Raw genomic sequence first — 16,262 nt, 5'->3', positions numbered from 1 at the left:
AGCAAGTCACTTAATGCCTAGAAAATGCCTTTCACTGGAATTTTAACCTAACAAGATGTAAAAATCTGCACAATCTTGCACACCAGCTAATACATGGAGCTTTGCATCAATACATGATTCCACTGGGTAGTAGACCAGAAAGTGCTCATGAAAGTCACCCATGCTCTCTGTTGAACCTTCCTTATATCTCAAAAGCCCAAGCAGTTTTGAGCACCTTTACACTTTGCATTTGGCGGCAGCTTTCCAAGTACCAAAATTCTTCTGGTGCAATTAAATGTAGAAAAATTGTTACAGTAACAGGTAAATAATGTAGTAAAATCATTCTAATAGTAGACACACACATTGGTCAGATCAGACCTACAAGGACCACCATTTGGGCATGTTAAAATACTATTTTCCAAGCAGTTTAGTTGATTCACATGACTAATCACTAAACAGTGTTTTTCTTGATCCTGTAATATGTAATGCCACTGCCTAGGTCCCTTCAGAGCCAGAGCTAACACTCTTATTGACCTTATGGAAAGATTACTGACTTCAGTTGTTTAGCACACATGCTTATTTCACACTGATTTTTGTTTTCTCCAGTGCTGCATTTGAGTGCATGCTTGACATACAGTATAAGGTGACCTATCCTTCTTTCTAATACAGACTGTCAGTGTCAGAAACCTGTAAGTAAACTTAAGGGACATACACATAAGGTCGAAGTCTCAGTTCAGGTGAACAAGCAGTAAATTAATCAAAGTAATGATCAGCTACTCTAAGATCTCTCCAGCAGTCACAAACTAATACTCTCTCACCAAATTTAGCTTTTAGTGGCATGTGTACTTTGGAAGTGTTTTATAATTAGTCCATCAGAACTCCTCTTTTGACAGTTAACATCGTGAAAATGGGCAGATCTACAAAAAGAAGCAAACAGAAAAACAAGATAAATACTTCAGAGATTATCAAAGGCTATCAGTAAACTTATTAAAATGGACTCACTGTTGTCATGTTACATTTCACACCTCCTCACTTCTGCTAGCCTTAAGAAACATGGCAGCAGTAAAGAAAAGCACTATTCATCAGGAGGAGACATGCAATAAAGACATGAATAACAATACATCCTGAAAAAAACAAAGTTCTCAGAAGTGACTACTGATGTAGATTCCACCTGCACCTGCGCGCTCAGCCAGACATACTTTAAAAAGCTTAAATTTCAGGGAGTGCCAGACACATCAAGTATAAAAATGGTATCCTAGAAAAGGCCTCAAGACAAGTATTTAGTAATAGCCAGGAGATCTAACTGTTTTTGTTTTCATTTTTTTGTTTCCATACATACCGCTACTGTTAATGCTCTGCTTGATCCAGTCCACAAAAACACCAACATTTGTGTATACTCCTGGGTAGCTCTGTCTTCCACAACCCAAGCCCCAGCTAGTGATCCCATGAAGGGTGTAAAATCCTGAGCCATCTTCAGAAGGACAAACTAATGGGCCACCAGAATCACCCTGCATGAGGACAAAGGAATTTAATTACTCTCTAAAAGCACTCTTTGTGTTTTTAAAAGATAATTTTGACAACAATAGGTCTAAGCTGCTCATGTGTTTAACCAACAAATATCAAAATGTGTAAAATTATTTGCCATAACATGATTTGGCACTGCACTGCATCCTCCCGTCCTACTTCCAGCTGACACAGAGTTAATAGGACGGTGCACTTTGCTTCTTGCTGAGTGATGGCTGCACTGTCAGGCTGGGCTGCTCAGATGGCCTGGTGGAAGGGGAAGGCTGTAGCATGAGCTGTGTCAGGCCACATGCAGCCCACGGGCTGCGGGTTGGATGGGCCTGATCTACAGCCTGTTTGCAAGATAACAAAAGCTCATAGTGAGGTTTCAGTACTCCTCTTTTTCAGAATCCATCTGGCTGTACCTCAAGTATCAGAAGGCAACTTACTGTGCATGAGTCCTTGCCTTCTTCCAGAGGGTATCCAGCACAGATCATCCTCTGAGTCACTCTACTGGGAAGGTTTATGTAATAGGTCTGACATGCTTCAAGCATCAAGATGGGAACCTCCAGCTGATGCAGCTTTTTACTCTTTTCTCTATCTTGAAATGAAGGACATCTTAGAAACTGGCAGAAGCATTAATTAATGATACAATGCCTGCCTCACCTTTTATCACAAAGAATGAAAAATATCTCCTAGTTCCTTTGCTTTTTATTTCTAGCACAGCAGGACTGCTCTCCACTACGCATCTCTAGATTTTTATACAGTCTGCTTATTTAAGGCTTCTTTTCCTTTTCAAATGGTCCAAATCTAAACCGATTGCTTTACTTATACTCACTTCCACATGCAAGTCTATCTGAGCTTAGGTAAGTGAAAACTTTTTAATATATCAGTTCTCAAAGTATAGATTCAACTCATATTACAACATGGAACAAACCATAAAATACAGACACAGCCTGCTCAACCCTCAAAATGGCAAAGACTACATACCTTCTTCCTGTGCTCCCCATCCTGTGACAATGCATACACTGGAGGGCTGAATCACTTCTTCCTTGGCAGGGAGGCACACTGGATGCACATAATGGTTGAATTCTAAGGGCTCAGCCAGTTGTAGTAAAGCGATGTCAGAGTCCATAGTGGTCTTGTTAAAGCTTGGATGTATAATATACTGTTTTACTGATCTCTTCTAGGAAAGTAAGGATATTGACATTTGCTCAATGACTTGGGAATTTAAGCCTTTGGTTTTATAAATTTTCAAGTTACATGCAAGATGCTTGGGGGAGAAAGAAACATCTAAAAGCAGCTGTTGAAGTTACCAACTTTCTTACATTAACAAGTCAAGATTATGGCTCTCAGACATGAATCAGGGAACGTGCAGGAAACTCCATTCAGCAAGTGTAGGAAGAGGGTCTTGGAAAATCATTAGTCCAATCTGAGTAAACTGGAAAGCCGTGCCCTTATTATTCCTATCTTAGTAATAGAGATAAAATCTCTTCACTCAATCACCCTCTGGAATACCAAGGTTTAAATTTCATTACTGATGAACGCACAGGTCTGTGTTGATACAAGTTCTCTGGCAGTCACATAGAAATTGTTGTGCAAGTGTAGATGAAGACTGGCATTCAGGCTGTAAGTCTGATGCATCATGAGTAATTTGAGAGGTGCATTTACATTACAAATAATTTTGTAATATTGATTTATATTTTCTTATTAAGCTGAACTTAGAGTACCTGTCTGTATTCTTGCTCTGTAAGATCATGAATTCCTGTGACCACCATCCATAAATCCCTGTATAGTTCCCTCAAAAGAAAAAAAAAAGGGGGGGAGGGGGGGGAGGAGTTAAATACATTCTCAGGCTGTTACAACATTCCTGAAATGCAACAGTCTTATAACCTCCCCCACCCCAAATAAATATAAAAGCTCTACATATTCCTGGGCCAACACTGCCTGAGGATCCCACTCCCATGAAAATCTATGGAAGTCTTCTCACTGACTTCAAGAGAGCACAAAACATGAGGCCATGGTGTCCTTTAAACAGTGAACTAAGAGAAAGATCAGGTTTATAAAGACTAAAGCTTCCTGCTGCAGAACTAAAGGCCTCCACACCATCATCTACACCGTGCAAGGATGGTGCTGGTCTCTATCGTAAAGGAAAAAGTGGATAATGTGCGAAGCACAGCTACTCATATCATCAAATGATATGAAGAAATGTAACAGAAATATTGCATCCTCTGTTTTCTTAACCAAACCCTCTCACACCTTGAAAGCCTGTCCTAACTCCCTGATGAAATCGCATTAAGGTACTTTCACAAATTCTGACACGATTGCAACATACAATAGAGAAATCTTCCATACTATGGATCTTAAAGCCATACTTCCAACGCAGTACAACAGTCCTCTTGAAATAAAATTTTGCAAACTGATATTTAAAAGCTTAAAAGCCAAAGTCCAAAATTCAAAACAGCATTTTCAATTCAAATTCCAACAGAAAATATACATATCTAAGCTTATTCGTTATTTTGGTCTTTTGGAAGTTTCCCTACATTTTCAGTAATTGCAACTTTATTTAAAAATTGAATCAGAATACCTGATTATCATCAATCCTGTGAGAATTTTAAAAATAAAATCTATACTTCCTTTTTTTTTCTTTTATGTTTTAACTCTATCTAGAGGAAATTATGCTCTGTAAATGACTCAGAGAGAAGTTATCCAAGAGTAAACAATGGGTGACAAGTACCCTAACATATCTTCTGCAAGCTGGTCTGAATGAATCCAAGGCTACAGAAGCAGGCTATTTCTCAAGTAGCCACTCTAATTCTAGTACATGTGTGCAGAGTAAAAGAATCCTGTACCAACCAAAATTGTAAGCAGGTGGTAACAAACTATGCCAGTCTCCCTGGGCAGAACCACTAACCTGCAGAGATTCACTATGTAATGCAGACATTCCCAGAGGAGGATTCATCCCTGTGTACTTACTTAGAATTAAAGCAGTGAGCAGCTGTAACAACCCATTCTTTGGCAAGAACTGCTCCTCCACATACATGTTCATCTGAAAGTTGTATGCTGACCTGCCAAGGCCATGAATGTGGCACAGCCTCTTCACCTCCTATTATCCTACTGAAGATGAACCTTGGCTGATTTGAAGGCACTCCACAAATATCGTCTAACAAAGAAAAGATTAATGTCTCAATATGTTGTTAGGAGGTTAAGACGGGTGACACAAAGAACAGCCCATTTAAGAGCCACCCCACAACTTTGAGGCTTCTCCCTCAACACTTATTTGCTGCATATTTCAAATTCTCTCCTTAGAAATTATCCACTTGTTCAGAGATAGCACGAGGAAATGTGGTGCTCTTTGCCAAAACTGAGCTTCACTGAGGTGAAAGCAACTGCTTATGAGAGGATTTTTCAGATCCTATGGCACTTCAAAAGTTTTAGTCTCAGGCCTACACATCCCATTTTTCATAAACCAATAGAAGCAATGGAAAAAAAAAAGAAACAAAAAAGTTTTAGAACTCTGGTCATTAATTCCAACTACCCTGCACCCTTTGCAATCATCTTTCACAAAACAGTGTGTAAATTGACTCATGGGCTGAAACAATGTCATCGCATTGCTCTAAGTAACTTAACATGCTGAAGGAAACAAGAAAAAATAGGTTCTGCTACTTGAAAGCTAAAACGTAGAAATGTTACTATCATCTTCTCATTTCCTCCGTGTGAAAATGAAAAATCGTGGGACAATTCAGACTGCAGTCCTGAAATATTTGGACAAAACAACATTTAAGTTACAGTCCTAGAGGTACTCCACATTCCCACAGAGAAACCAGAAATCAGGTTGACTAACCTGTTGTAACCTGTATTTCTTCTTCAGTCATCTCTGTATTTTCAAATACCTCTGCACTAGCAGAATCCAAAGTATCTAAATCTATCAAATAAAACCAGAGAATCTGTTAGCAGGCTGCCCTGAATAATATTTTTTATTTCAAAATCCTTTTTATTTCCACTATAATCATTTACGTGGAAGCAATAGATTTGTACCCTAGGAATCTATGTTATTACATCTTCATATGATAGAGTAAAGAGACATGTAACATTTAACCATACTGCTTTTACACAAAACAAAACTGACATTTGGGAGAGATCCATTGTTTTTCCTCACCCAGTCAACAGGTCCTTTGTCCAATCCCTCAAAAAGCTTACAACAAAGACTTTTTTTTCACCAAAACAATATTTTAGGTGAGAATCTCCTAGAGCAACATCATTCTGAGTATCACCATTCATTGCAGAGCCCTTTGCACTGCCCTAGTGAGGCAATCTCCCAAGTTACAGACTTCTATTACCTGTAACATGAATGAAAGTGATTGTAGCTCTGAATCCTTCAAAGGTCTCCGTTTCATCAGAGTGAAAGACGACCAGCATCATAGAAGAGGAGCTTAGAACAGGTGCTGGTAGGGCAAATCCACATGATTTAGCTAAAAATGAGAGAGCAAAGGTTCCCAGCAGATTAAAATGTAGTTTTTCATATTTACCTTTTCCAACAGTGCATATGAATGCACTTTCTGTGCATTTCAGTTGTTACACAAGAGCGTAAAACAGACAGACAAACCCAAAACTATGCACAAGAGAGGACTGGATAAGCAGACAGAGGCTGAAAGACTGTTCTATTTCTGTCACTTTGTTCAGTAATTATCTCATAAGAACAAAGAGTCTCTTAGCATTATTTCACAAGATTTTATTGCAGCTCTCATGGTCACAGGTTACCATTTCATGTAGATTACGTTGGAAACTTGAGCTTCCTTATCAGCATTGAAACACTAACATGTGCCAGTGCTAACCTTAGTATCAGGATCAGTTAGTGCTGAAAAGACTTGTCTGGGACAGGTCTTTCTTTCTTTTGATGATTCCAAAGGAATCTCCAGCTAGGCATGTGGTTCTATCACATGAATGCTCATCTTGAGTGAAAACTGGATACTGAAAGGGAGAACTCCTGGGTGCTTTCTCTTTTACCTGGCATCATTACTATAAAACCAAATAACTGTGTTATGACCACTCTCCATTTATATTTTTCTTTTTAATATATGTGAATTCAGATTGCATTCCATACAAAATATAAATACACACAAGTGCAGTTAGATGTCTTTTTGTCTCTGTAAGAGGAACAGAAGAACCAACACAAGCAAGTATTTTCAAGGTACCTAATCTAGTACCTACAGCAACACCTCAGACTCCGGAGATGAATTTCAATTTACCCTGTAAAAGAAGGCTACTGAAAGTAGAAGTAATAGGTCCCCAAATATGTAAAAATTAAAAGACAAACCAATTTCCTCCTCTTTTTCTACATCTTCATACACAGTCACAGCATCATAAGAGCAATCTTCACTCTCTTCTACTTCAAAAAACTGGTATGTAAGCTTTAAAAAAAAAAGAAAAAAAAAGTGAACCTTGTTGAATTCACAATTTGAAATTCAAAGCTCTAAACAAGGTCTTTAATATTTTAAAGGATTCCCTTAAAGTCTGGTCCCTGTAGGGTTCAGACCTCTCACATCACATTAAATTTGCTAGAAGAATGTGTCATGATAAAATTTAAACCAGGAAATCCTATTTTACTATACCCTAAAGGAGAAGTCAAAACCTATCTGCCTTTTGGGCCAGAAAGTGATTTCTCAGCTCTGTCCAACAGCATTACTCAAGCTTTTGTTACTAGATCTTGCTTGTCTTTAACTGCACGCTTTCTTGTCAGTTAAATGATGCCCACTTTCATTCTGCAAACACCAGAAAGGTACTTATTATACCTTGACTACATGGTCTTCTGGTGCATAGATAATCCACTGACAGTCTGCCAGATTGCTGTAGTGCTCTGGATAGTGCATACTTTGCAGCACTCCTTCTTCAAAAAGGACAGCTAAGGACTGACAGCCAGAGTCTGAAAATCCAGGGAAAAACAAAAAATTGAAGTACCTACTAAATCTTTCACACACACACACACACACACACACACACACACACACACAAGAGGAAAAAAAAATCCAGAAAACCTCCTGTGGTGCTTTCACACAGAGAAATAGGAAAACAGCAGCAAGCCTAATCCTTCTGTAAGAAAAACATGACAAAAATTTTTCATCCATCTGTTCCCAGGCAGAAGAGACATTCACTTATGACTACAGCATGTCCCCTTTGCTACAGGCAGTGCAGTTAAGTTACTTGCCCGGGAATGATAGAAGTGCAGGACATAGGCATGACAGAAGAACATTTGCCAATTTTAATTGGAAATGAAAATGGAGATGCAGAACACAACCAGTAGATATGACTTTCGTGCTATACAGTGGAGTGGCAAGGCCCCCTGGAGGGCATTCCTCCCTATTCTCTGCCTTACAGATCATAAAGGAATGAAGCTGTTTGGAAAAGCAGAAACAGAAACAACAGGTTTGTTTTAAAAAGTATTGTCCAGACTCAGGAGGTGGCTCTTGGACCTGCCCCCTAGTGATGATAAACCACTCTGCACAGCAAAATTGAAAGTAGCTTTCATAGGAAATCTGTCTTGTGTGACTGATTTTATTAAGTTTTAAGAGTTTCTATAAGTAGAGAAGGACATTAAATCTTTCAAGAGGATTTAGGGTAGAGGCATCTCTCCTTTCTGTTCCTGGTATCTCAGTTTTTCTGCAATTCCACACAGCAGCCATGTTCAATACACCATACACTTCAGAAAAATCACAGAAGCTTTCTCTTAGTTAGACTTACCAGGAAGAATATCTGGTGCAAGAGCTTTATAAGTCATAGAAAAACCAGTTCCATAATCCTTGTTGTCAGAAACAAATTTCAGCCTTATATTATTGGAACCGATCAAAATAGGTAATGGAAGATCTCCTCCACAGAATTTCCCTGAAACAAAATTTCAGAGAATAATCATTGTTCAAAGTCTTCAGCCATTTGAGAAAATTCTGCTGTATAATTTTTAGCACTTGCTTATAAAAATCTATAGACGGAAAAGAAATTGCCTTTCTATTCTTCCCTATTATCTCTTTTCACGCTAGCTCAAATAGAAGATGCAGATTTAAAAATCCTTTACATCAGCAATTCGTATGCTGACACAACTCCTCAAAAGGCATTTTTCCATTATTTTCCCCTTTCAATCTTTCATCTTTCAGCTTAAGATCACATCACAATTCATCCTATTGTAAAGCCATGAGTAAATATCACCAAATGAAATGTCCTCTCTGTATTCTGTTGCTGTTAGAATGAAAGGGTACATGGAGACATTATTTTATAGAACAAAAGGACAGCAACTCACCAACAAGTCTGTTGTCTTTTGAATAGACTGATAAAGAATCATAGTCACAAAATGTTTCTGGCTCTATATCGAAGCGGGAAAAATGAAGCAATATATAATTTCCTTCTGGTACAAACAGAGTCCATACACATAATCTGTAATGATAAATTTGCTCCTATTCACAAAGCTGCATGAAAAACAACAACAACAACACAGGTACTAGAAAGAGGTTCTGGGGAAAGTCTGTGTTTTGTCTACTCACTGATGGTTTTGATAGAAGTGCTCAGAACTCCCAGGAAAAGTTAATTCTCCTTCACTGTCTGGGAGCTCACCATCCTGAGTGCTACAAAATGCTGCATTGTAGAGTAAGAATAAGAAGAATCAGGTTTGACACATGCACAATCCTGTTACAGCAAACATTAGAGAGTACTGTGAGACTTAAGACTGCTCATCTGCACCTTGTTTCAGATGGCAGAATGATGCTAGGTCTTCCTTCTCTTCTATTTGAAATTGCAGCAAGTCACTTTTAAAGCATATAATTTAGAGGCAAAAACCAAGCTCTGTGAGTGCCCTATCACATTTTAGTGTAAAAACAGTGGTGCTTGCTTATCACCTTAACGTTAAATGTTAAAGAAGTTAAATCACCTATTTGTTAAATGATGATTTTGGTATAAGGATTTTTCAGAGAGGAAGAACCTCAGGATATAAGCATTTATTGTTGCTCATTTGTAATAAAGTTCTTAGCTATTTTGCAGCAGGATACTTTTGCAACAGAATAATATGGGATTGGAAGAAGCAGAAGTGTTTTTCTCCAGATAACAATTGCTAGAAAATATAGGTATCTGTAAAAATGCCTCCTCTTTGCATTTTCTTTTCCTTGCCAAAGCTAGTAAGACATTTATCAAAAGCAAAGTACACACACAGAATCAAAATATAAGTTAAACTGTAAAAATAAATTATATTCAGGAATGGGATGAAAGCAATTGGGTTTTTTGTTTCTTTTTACATTCCATTCACAGAAATAGACACCAGATAAGTAGATAAATTCATCATAGAAACAACTACCAATTTATCTGATATTTTCTATTTATAATCTATACATTCAAATACAGAATCAACTTGTTAACTAGATTTCAGGCATTGCTTGAGGCTCTGGCTTGCATTTTTCCACTAATTCTATTTGAACTTCAATAAGATTAGTGCCTTGCATATATCTGTCTTAAAGGAAATTCCTTTTTGAAGTCACCAGCCCATAAGTACTATCTTACGTAAGAAAATTGTTTACTGAGCTATAAAAACCACATATTTAAAGTATGCATTTTGAAGTGAATTGCTAAGTCATGCTATGAATACGTTTTTCCCTTCACAGGTCACATATCAGATTATCTGGGGAGAAGGCTGGTTATAATCTAATGCAGATATAAAATGCTGAAGAAACACTATACTCACATGTGGAACTTTTCATTTTCAGATCTAATGAAGAAGAGATAGGGAAGGGAGTGAAAAAAGAATGCGTTACTATACTTTCACATTCACAACATGGGCTTTATTGTTAACAGTGTGAAATAGTAGGTTTATACAGCTAGCACTGATGCAAATTTGAATTGTTGAGGACATAGTGCCTACACATGGAATCAAAATCACAAGTTCAGACAAAACTGACTTCAGAATACCCAACTCTAGAGAAGACACATCTAGAATTGAAAATACATTGGCAGGCCACTGCTCAGTCTGAGCAGCATCCTATCTGTACCTGCCTGTTGAATAAATAGTACACATCTCAAGATAGGGTAGCAGAATCCAACTACCAACTTATCACCAGAGATACTAAGCCTGACAGCAGTAACAGTCAAGATTCTTTACACCAGTGCATCAGTGTAAAAAAGCAGGTAGTAAAATCTGGCATAATTCAACTGAGCATTGTGTCCCCACTTCATTTACCCAGATCACTTGCTCTGCGCATTGGAGCCAATATTCTTTAATCAAAATTACTATAGTAACTAATAATCTTTTTTTTTTTCCTGAAAGCTCAATGATTCATTATTGTAAATTCATACTGATGAGACACTGCCTTTCTCTTATTTTTCTTTAGTTGAAAACATATTTTTCAGAACCTAAGGCCTATTCATTTTTCTTTGACATTACAAAGGTCCTTTTTTTTTTCTAATTATCAGTTGAAGCTAGTTTCTAGTGGGAAAAATATTAGCACTGTATCTTGAAAAATATAAAATTAAATGAAATATTATTATGAGACACAAAAATGACAGAGGTGAGAGAGAAGTTTTTGTAGAGATTAATACCAGCACTCATATTTTCTTGAATCCAGGAAAGCACTGCACTGAGGTCTGTGAATATTCCTGGAGAGCCTCTTTCATAATGTCTCTTCATCTCATTACCTCTCCAGCCACGAGCACATCCCATCCCCCAGGAAATCACACCAGCGAGAATCCAGGCACCATGCTTACGTCGGCACAAAAGAGGACCCCCGGAGTCTCCCTGTAAGAACCCCCAAAATTCACAGGTCGCAAAAGTGCACGTCCACCACTAACCTAGCCTCGAGGAGTCTATTTTTTGTCATCTTTTGTACTGTAGCAATAAATCCACTACACAGGGAATAGTCATTCAGGAAAAAAAAACCCACCACCAACAACAAAAATACATTAAAAAAATTCTTCCTTTTGATTGTGTTTAGTCAGGATTGTGATGACAAGCAAGATGAATTAATTCACTCAGGTGCATATATGCTGTGTTTCAGTGTGACAAAAGGAGCAAGGAGATTGTTTTTCCTTTTTAAAATTTTCCCAAGACAAGGAACCAACATTTTTTTTCTTGTTCTCCTAGGCAATAGTTTCTAATTTCCTCCATACCATGCTAGGATCATTTGTTAATCAGTGTTTATCAAGTGCTCTGGAGTTAAAAGTCCTGAACACTACAGCACTGGGATACACTGTGAAATTGCTGTCAGGAATATGTCATGCAATTCACACAATAAACTAAATAGATTCATGGAATTAATTATGCATTCTCCCACGTAGATCCTTTTAAATAATTCACACATCAAAGTAAAATCCAAAATTTACAATATATTTATTCACTTAGGTACTTGCAAACTTGAGCTTTTGAGAAACATTTTAAGTACACAAGGTCCTCTGCTCAACTGACCTGGCAGGCATCTTTCCCTCCATCTGGAAATCCAGCACACAGTATAGTATCACCTTGGATGGGTTTCTTTAAAGTTGACAATGCTCTTGAGCATTCCTTACTATTTAGAATTGGTAGATTGACTTCATATAAAACCTGAGGAAGCACTCCATCTGAAACAAACAAACAAAAAATGTTCAAAATGAAATGCTGAGTGGTAAACTTAATGCCACTGATGACACACAAAAAAAAAAAACCATGGTGAAAACTTGTTCATAACTGTAAAAAAGACATGGAGCAAGTTTTGTTAAACATACAGTACTGCAAATATAAGCAGCTTTACTTGAATAAGTTTCAGTGTCTCCAAATGATATACAATCCATTTTGAACTAATTCAAAGATAGAAGCTAGCAAAGAGTCCATTTTGAGATTACAATCTTTTGTGCTCAGTTGGCAGTTTACTTCTGAGCTGCCTACAGCTTCTGCAGTCAAGCTCTTAGCTGCAGAAATAAACACTGCATATCAGAACAGATAGAATTCTCAAAAAAATAACTAAAATTGAGTGAGAAAATCTGGTAAGAAAACGTTCAATGACCTGATGACATCTGCTTTCTACACAGATACGGATTTGCTAGACAATTCATTGCAGTTTTAAGAACAGGAAGAAAACAGGAATGAAGGACTGAGAAAAACACAGCAAAATCAGAATGCCAAAGAACAATTCCAGTAACTTACTCTCTCTTAAACGACCCCAGCCACAAGTAGTACAGATGTAACCTGCTTCGAATTTTTCACCTGGATCGGGAAGACATGCTGGCAAAACTGATGGACCTGCCATACATGAAGCTTCTTGATAAGTATTTGAAAGAGCATCATCATTAAAATAAAAATAAAAATTATTTCTCACTTAGTTCTCTAGGAGCCAAAGGCATTTATTTTTGTGGCATCTAAGAAATTCATTTAACATTTGATAATGTATCTGTGCTTCTTCTTTATTTTAGCCATACATAACTACGGTCTTACTGAAGTTGAAGGTTCCATCCAGCTTGAGAAGGGCTATGTCATAGTTCATCGGCCTTCGGGGGTCAAAGTTTGGATGTTTAATGATATATTTAACAGGGAGTGTCTGCTCTCCATTCTCCCTGACTCCTAAATCATGGTCCCCTGCAGTGACATTCAAATACTTGAGAAGGTTCCTGTAGAATTGCAAAATGAAAGTTGAACTACAGGATCTTCAGAATGAAAGGAAACATGTAGTCATTTGTAAACAGAAGAGTTTTACTAATTATACTTAATACCTTCCATCTTATGACTTATAGTGTGCACAGTCAGCATCAGTTGAATCAGCCCTACAGCAGGAGCTGGGAGATAAAAGAACAGCAAAAAAGTACATTCTGCTACACTACTATCTGTATTTAAGTGGCCTGCTAAAGAACCAGATCCTATTCTTGTGTTTCAAGTTTTTTAATCACACTGCTATTCCAGTGGAAGATGAAAAATGTGGATACAAAGAAGCACAGTAAAAAATAAGGCCACTTCTCTAGCATTCTCAGTTCACGTTTCAAAAGTGTGAATCCTGTCTTGGCTCCTACTGCCAACTCAAAACATGCAGCAAGGAAGCAAACAAAACCAACAAGCCACCACGATAAACTTGCTATCCTGCTTCAGAGTCATTCATCAGCCTGATGACTTGCTTTGTATCAGGAGAATTTAAGCTAATTCAGTTATTGCCTGTCTTTCTGTAGTTAAAGCAAACTTCAGTTCTCAGCTAGTTTAACAAAGATGTGATCACAAACCATCTCCAGTACAGATCAAACTTATAATTCCAGGTGATCCATTTGTACAAAGTATTTGCTACAAGATAATTATAACTTCTGTGAAGGCACAACCGAAGCCTTGCTGACGATTTTTGTTTTTTTATTATTATTATTTATTTTAGAGCTAAGGCTTAATTATCAGCACACAAGAGATCTGTACTATGTCCATTCGCCATTTAACTGCGTACGTGATTCTAGCTGCTACCTCTGAAAAAAATAATGTAGTCACCTTATGATTATAAACTAGGTTATAGTGATACCAGATTTCTACCTACAAGTTCTGAATCAGTCTCTATCCCAGCTTGTAAGGCTATTTATTGTTATTTTTGAAATGTTCAAACCCTTTCTGTTAAAACATGGAAAATAATGGTTACAAATGAAAGAGCAGTATCTGTGAGTAATCTCCAGAAGAAGATGCTACATTACACACACTTCTACAGTCAACGTTTTTGTGCACCTGCAGCCTGCTCCTGAAAGATCACATCCATACCTGTCTGAGACACAGTGAGCTGCTGTGACCACCCACTGAGCAGAAACAATGGTGCCTCCACAGAAATGCTTTTCTCTTCGTTTCAAGGAAACCTGGTTCACATAAAGAAGACACGTCAAGTACACAGAGTCTTAATATTTGCTCTGACTGAAGTGCAGTCAGAGGAAGAAAGGACACAGTATGTACACAGGTACCCCTGTCTGCTCCACTGAGTTTCATAACAGCAGAGCGGAGCTCAATGATACATTCTAAGTGGAAATAAGTACAGAGTATAACAGTTTCCTTCTTTTGTCATTTCTGTAAAAACAAAGAAATAAGGACTTTGTTCTGAAGATAAAACCACACTTGCTTGTGCAAACCTGCCATGGATGTGAGCCTTGTTTCACCTGGTTTCCCCCAACAATGCGAGTGAAAAGGTTAAAGTAACTCCATGGTTTTGTCTCATGAACTTTCTGCCCACACTTAGGATCTGAGGGATAAATAAAAGGAAAAAGAAGGGATGATTTATTCTAGATTTCATTTTTTCCACTTAAGAGTAAAATACAATTGGAAGACACAGCCTGAAACATAGGTCAGGTGCAGCATCTCTAGCAGGGCAGGAACCACACTTCATATTGAGCTGCCCAGACTAAACCTGCATGAATAGTCACCTCACCCACCACTGCCATGTGCAAATATGTAGTGGGGAAAGAAGAAAGAGGACCGAGAGACAAAATTTTTATATAGAGATTTAGTTTGTACCCAAAGGAATTTGGTATAGGGTTTAAAAGTGGAGAAAAATATAAAATCATCATTGACTGGATGAGAAATTTCCATGTAAGCTGCATCACATTCACGTGTGTTGCACTACAATGAAGTAAGAGAATACTGCTTGACAGAAAGCTACATTTTAGGCTTCTGAAATGAACAGCTTACAATAATGCTTCAGACACCACACCTGTTTTGACAGCCAGAATAGAATTTTGCAATGAAAATGTGCTTTGCAGAACTTAGGAAATAAAGCTGCAAATCTAAAATGAAAGCATAAGAACAGTCAACACTTTATTTTCTGGTTTGCTATAGCTTACTAATATTTCACTAAGGGGAGAGAACAATTGTCAAGTGTGCCAAAAAGCTGTACATGCTGGATCTTAGCATGTAAGACAATGTAAGGGAAGACTCTTATTTGCAGCCCAAAGGTAACTTGCTAAATTAGGACCTTCATTAATCTGTTGCAAATTTGGAAGTACTTAATTCAGTTGTTTATAATTCATATTTATTTAATTTTACTCATACTGAATCATCAAGAAATCAGAAGTTGCTTGAAAATTACTCATTAAAAATAGCATTATGTTAAAGGCTTGGAATGAAACGAAAACGAACAATTAAAACTAGACAATTTATTCCAATGCTACCTTGTGCCTAGATCTACCAGCTCTCAGGATCAAAATCCCAGCAGGTGAAACTTAGGGCAGCTTCTTTATTTCAGCAGTCACTGCTGTCACTGCCTATGAGCAAAACCTTTAGTACGTAGAAAATAGATAGTTAAAGCCAGATGAGAAATGTTGTTCCTACCTTTCTGAAGAATGTATGGTACAGCACGGGGCTCTGTAATACAAACCACCCCCATCAGCAGTAACAGCAGCTTACTGGAAGTAATGCACATCTTGAGGTGCTAAGTGACAGTCTGAAAACAAGCAGAGTATTTATAGCGAAAAAGAAGCGCATATATTGCACCACAGGAGAACATCAACTAATTGAAGTAGAAGTTACTCATTAATCCAGCCATAAAGTACTTAACTGTGCAAGTAAGATTTTCACATTTAACTGAGCATGATTCTTTCATAAGACTTCATTCATTACTGAAGCTTTTGTTGTAAAATACCAGCTGCTGAAATCTGCTTCCCACCCCCCACCAATACTAGGGTTTTTCTTTTCAAGCAGAACTGACAGAACCAGAAGTAGAGATTGCATGCTAGCAACACTTACCCAGGCTGATCTAAGCACAGAAGCAGAACACACCTGAACAAAGCATCAATTGCCATTTGCTCCAACATTTTCTATAGCTCCTGAATAGGCCATACTT

At 37.7% G+C, this 16,262-nt stretch overlaps 1 protein-coding gene across 1 annotated transcript; it reads right to left on the bottom strand.

Annotated features, from left to right (window-relative positions):
- Nucleotides 1–675: 675 nt before the first annotated feature.
- On the bottom strand, nucleotides 676–15,842 carry OVCH2 (ovochymase 2). The gene is given in 22 exon segments (XM_065755751.1): nucleotides 676–896; nucleotides 1,319–1,487; nucleotides 1,932–2,083; nucleotides 2,473–2,668; nucleotides 3,213–3,282; nucleotides 4,459–4,645; nucleotides 5,327–5,407; nucleotides 5,823–5,954; nucleotides 6,690–6,776; nucleotides 6,779–6,893; nucleotides 7,275–7,405; nucleotides 8,221–8,361; nucleotides 8,771–8,904; nucleotides 9,012–9,102; nucleotides 10,199–10,222; nucleotides 11,050–11,245; nucleotides 11,912–12,063; nucleotides 12,626–12,721; nucleotides 12,914–13,086; nucleotides 14,198–14,289; nucleotides 14,557–14,666; nucleotides 15,752–15,842. Coding segments are annotated over 22 exon segments (2,673 nt in total). The 3' UTR covers nucleotides 676–843.
- Nucleotides 15,843–16,262: the final 420 nt, after the last annotated feature.

Source organism: Cyrtonyx montezumae, unplaced genomic scaffold (assembly GCF_038088225.1).
Source record: "Cyrtonyx montezumae isolate F1298 unplaced genomic scaffold, pur_monq_1.0 scaffold_10, whole genome shotgun sequence".
Classification (NCBI taxonomy): domain Eukaryota; kingdom Metazoa; phylum Chordata; class Aves; order Galliformes; family Odontophoridae; genus Cyrtonyx; species Cyrtonyx montezumae.
The sequence above is the reverse complement of the archived record's forward strand: the minus strand, read 5'-3'. Positions and strand labels throughout refer to the sequence as shown.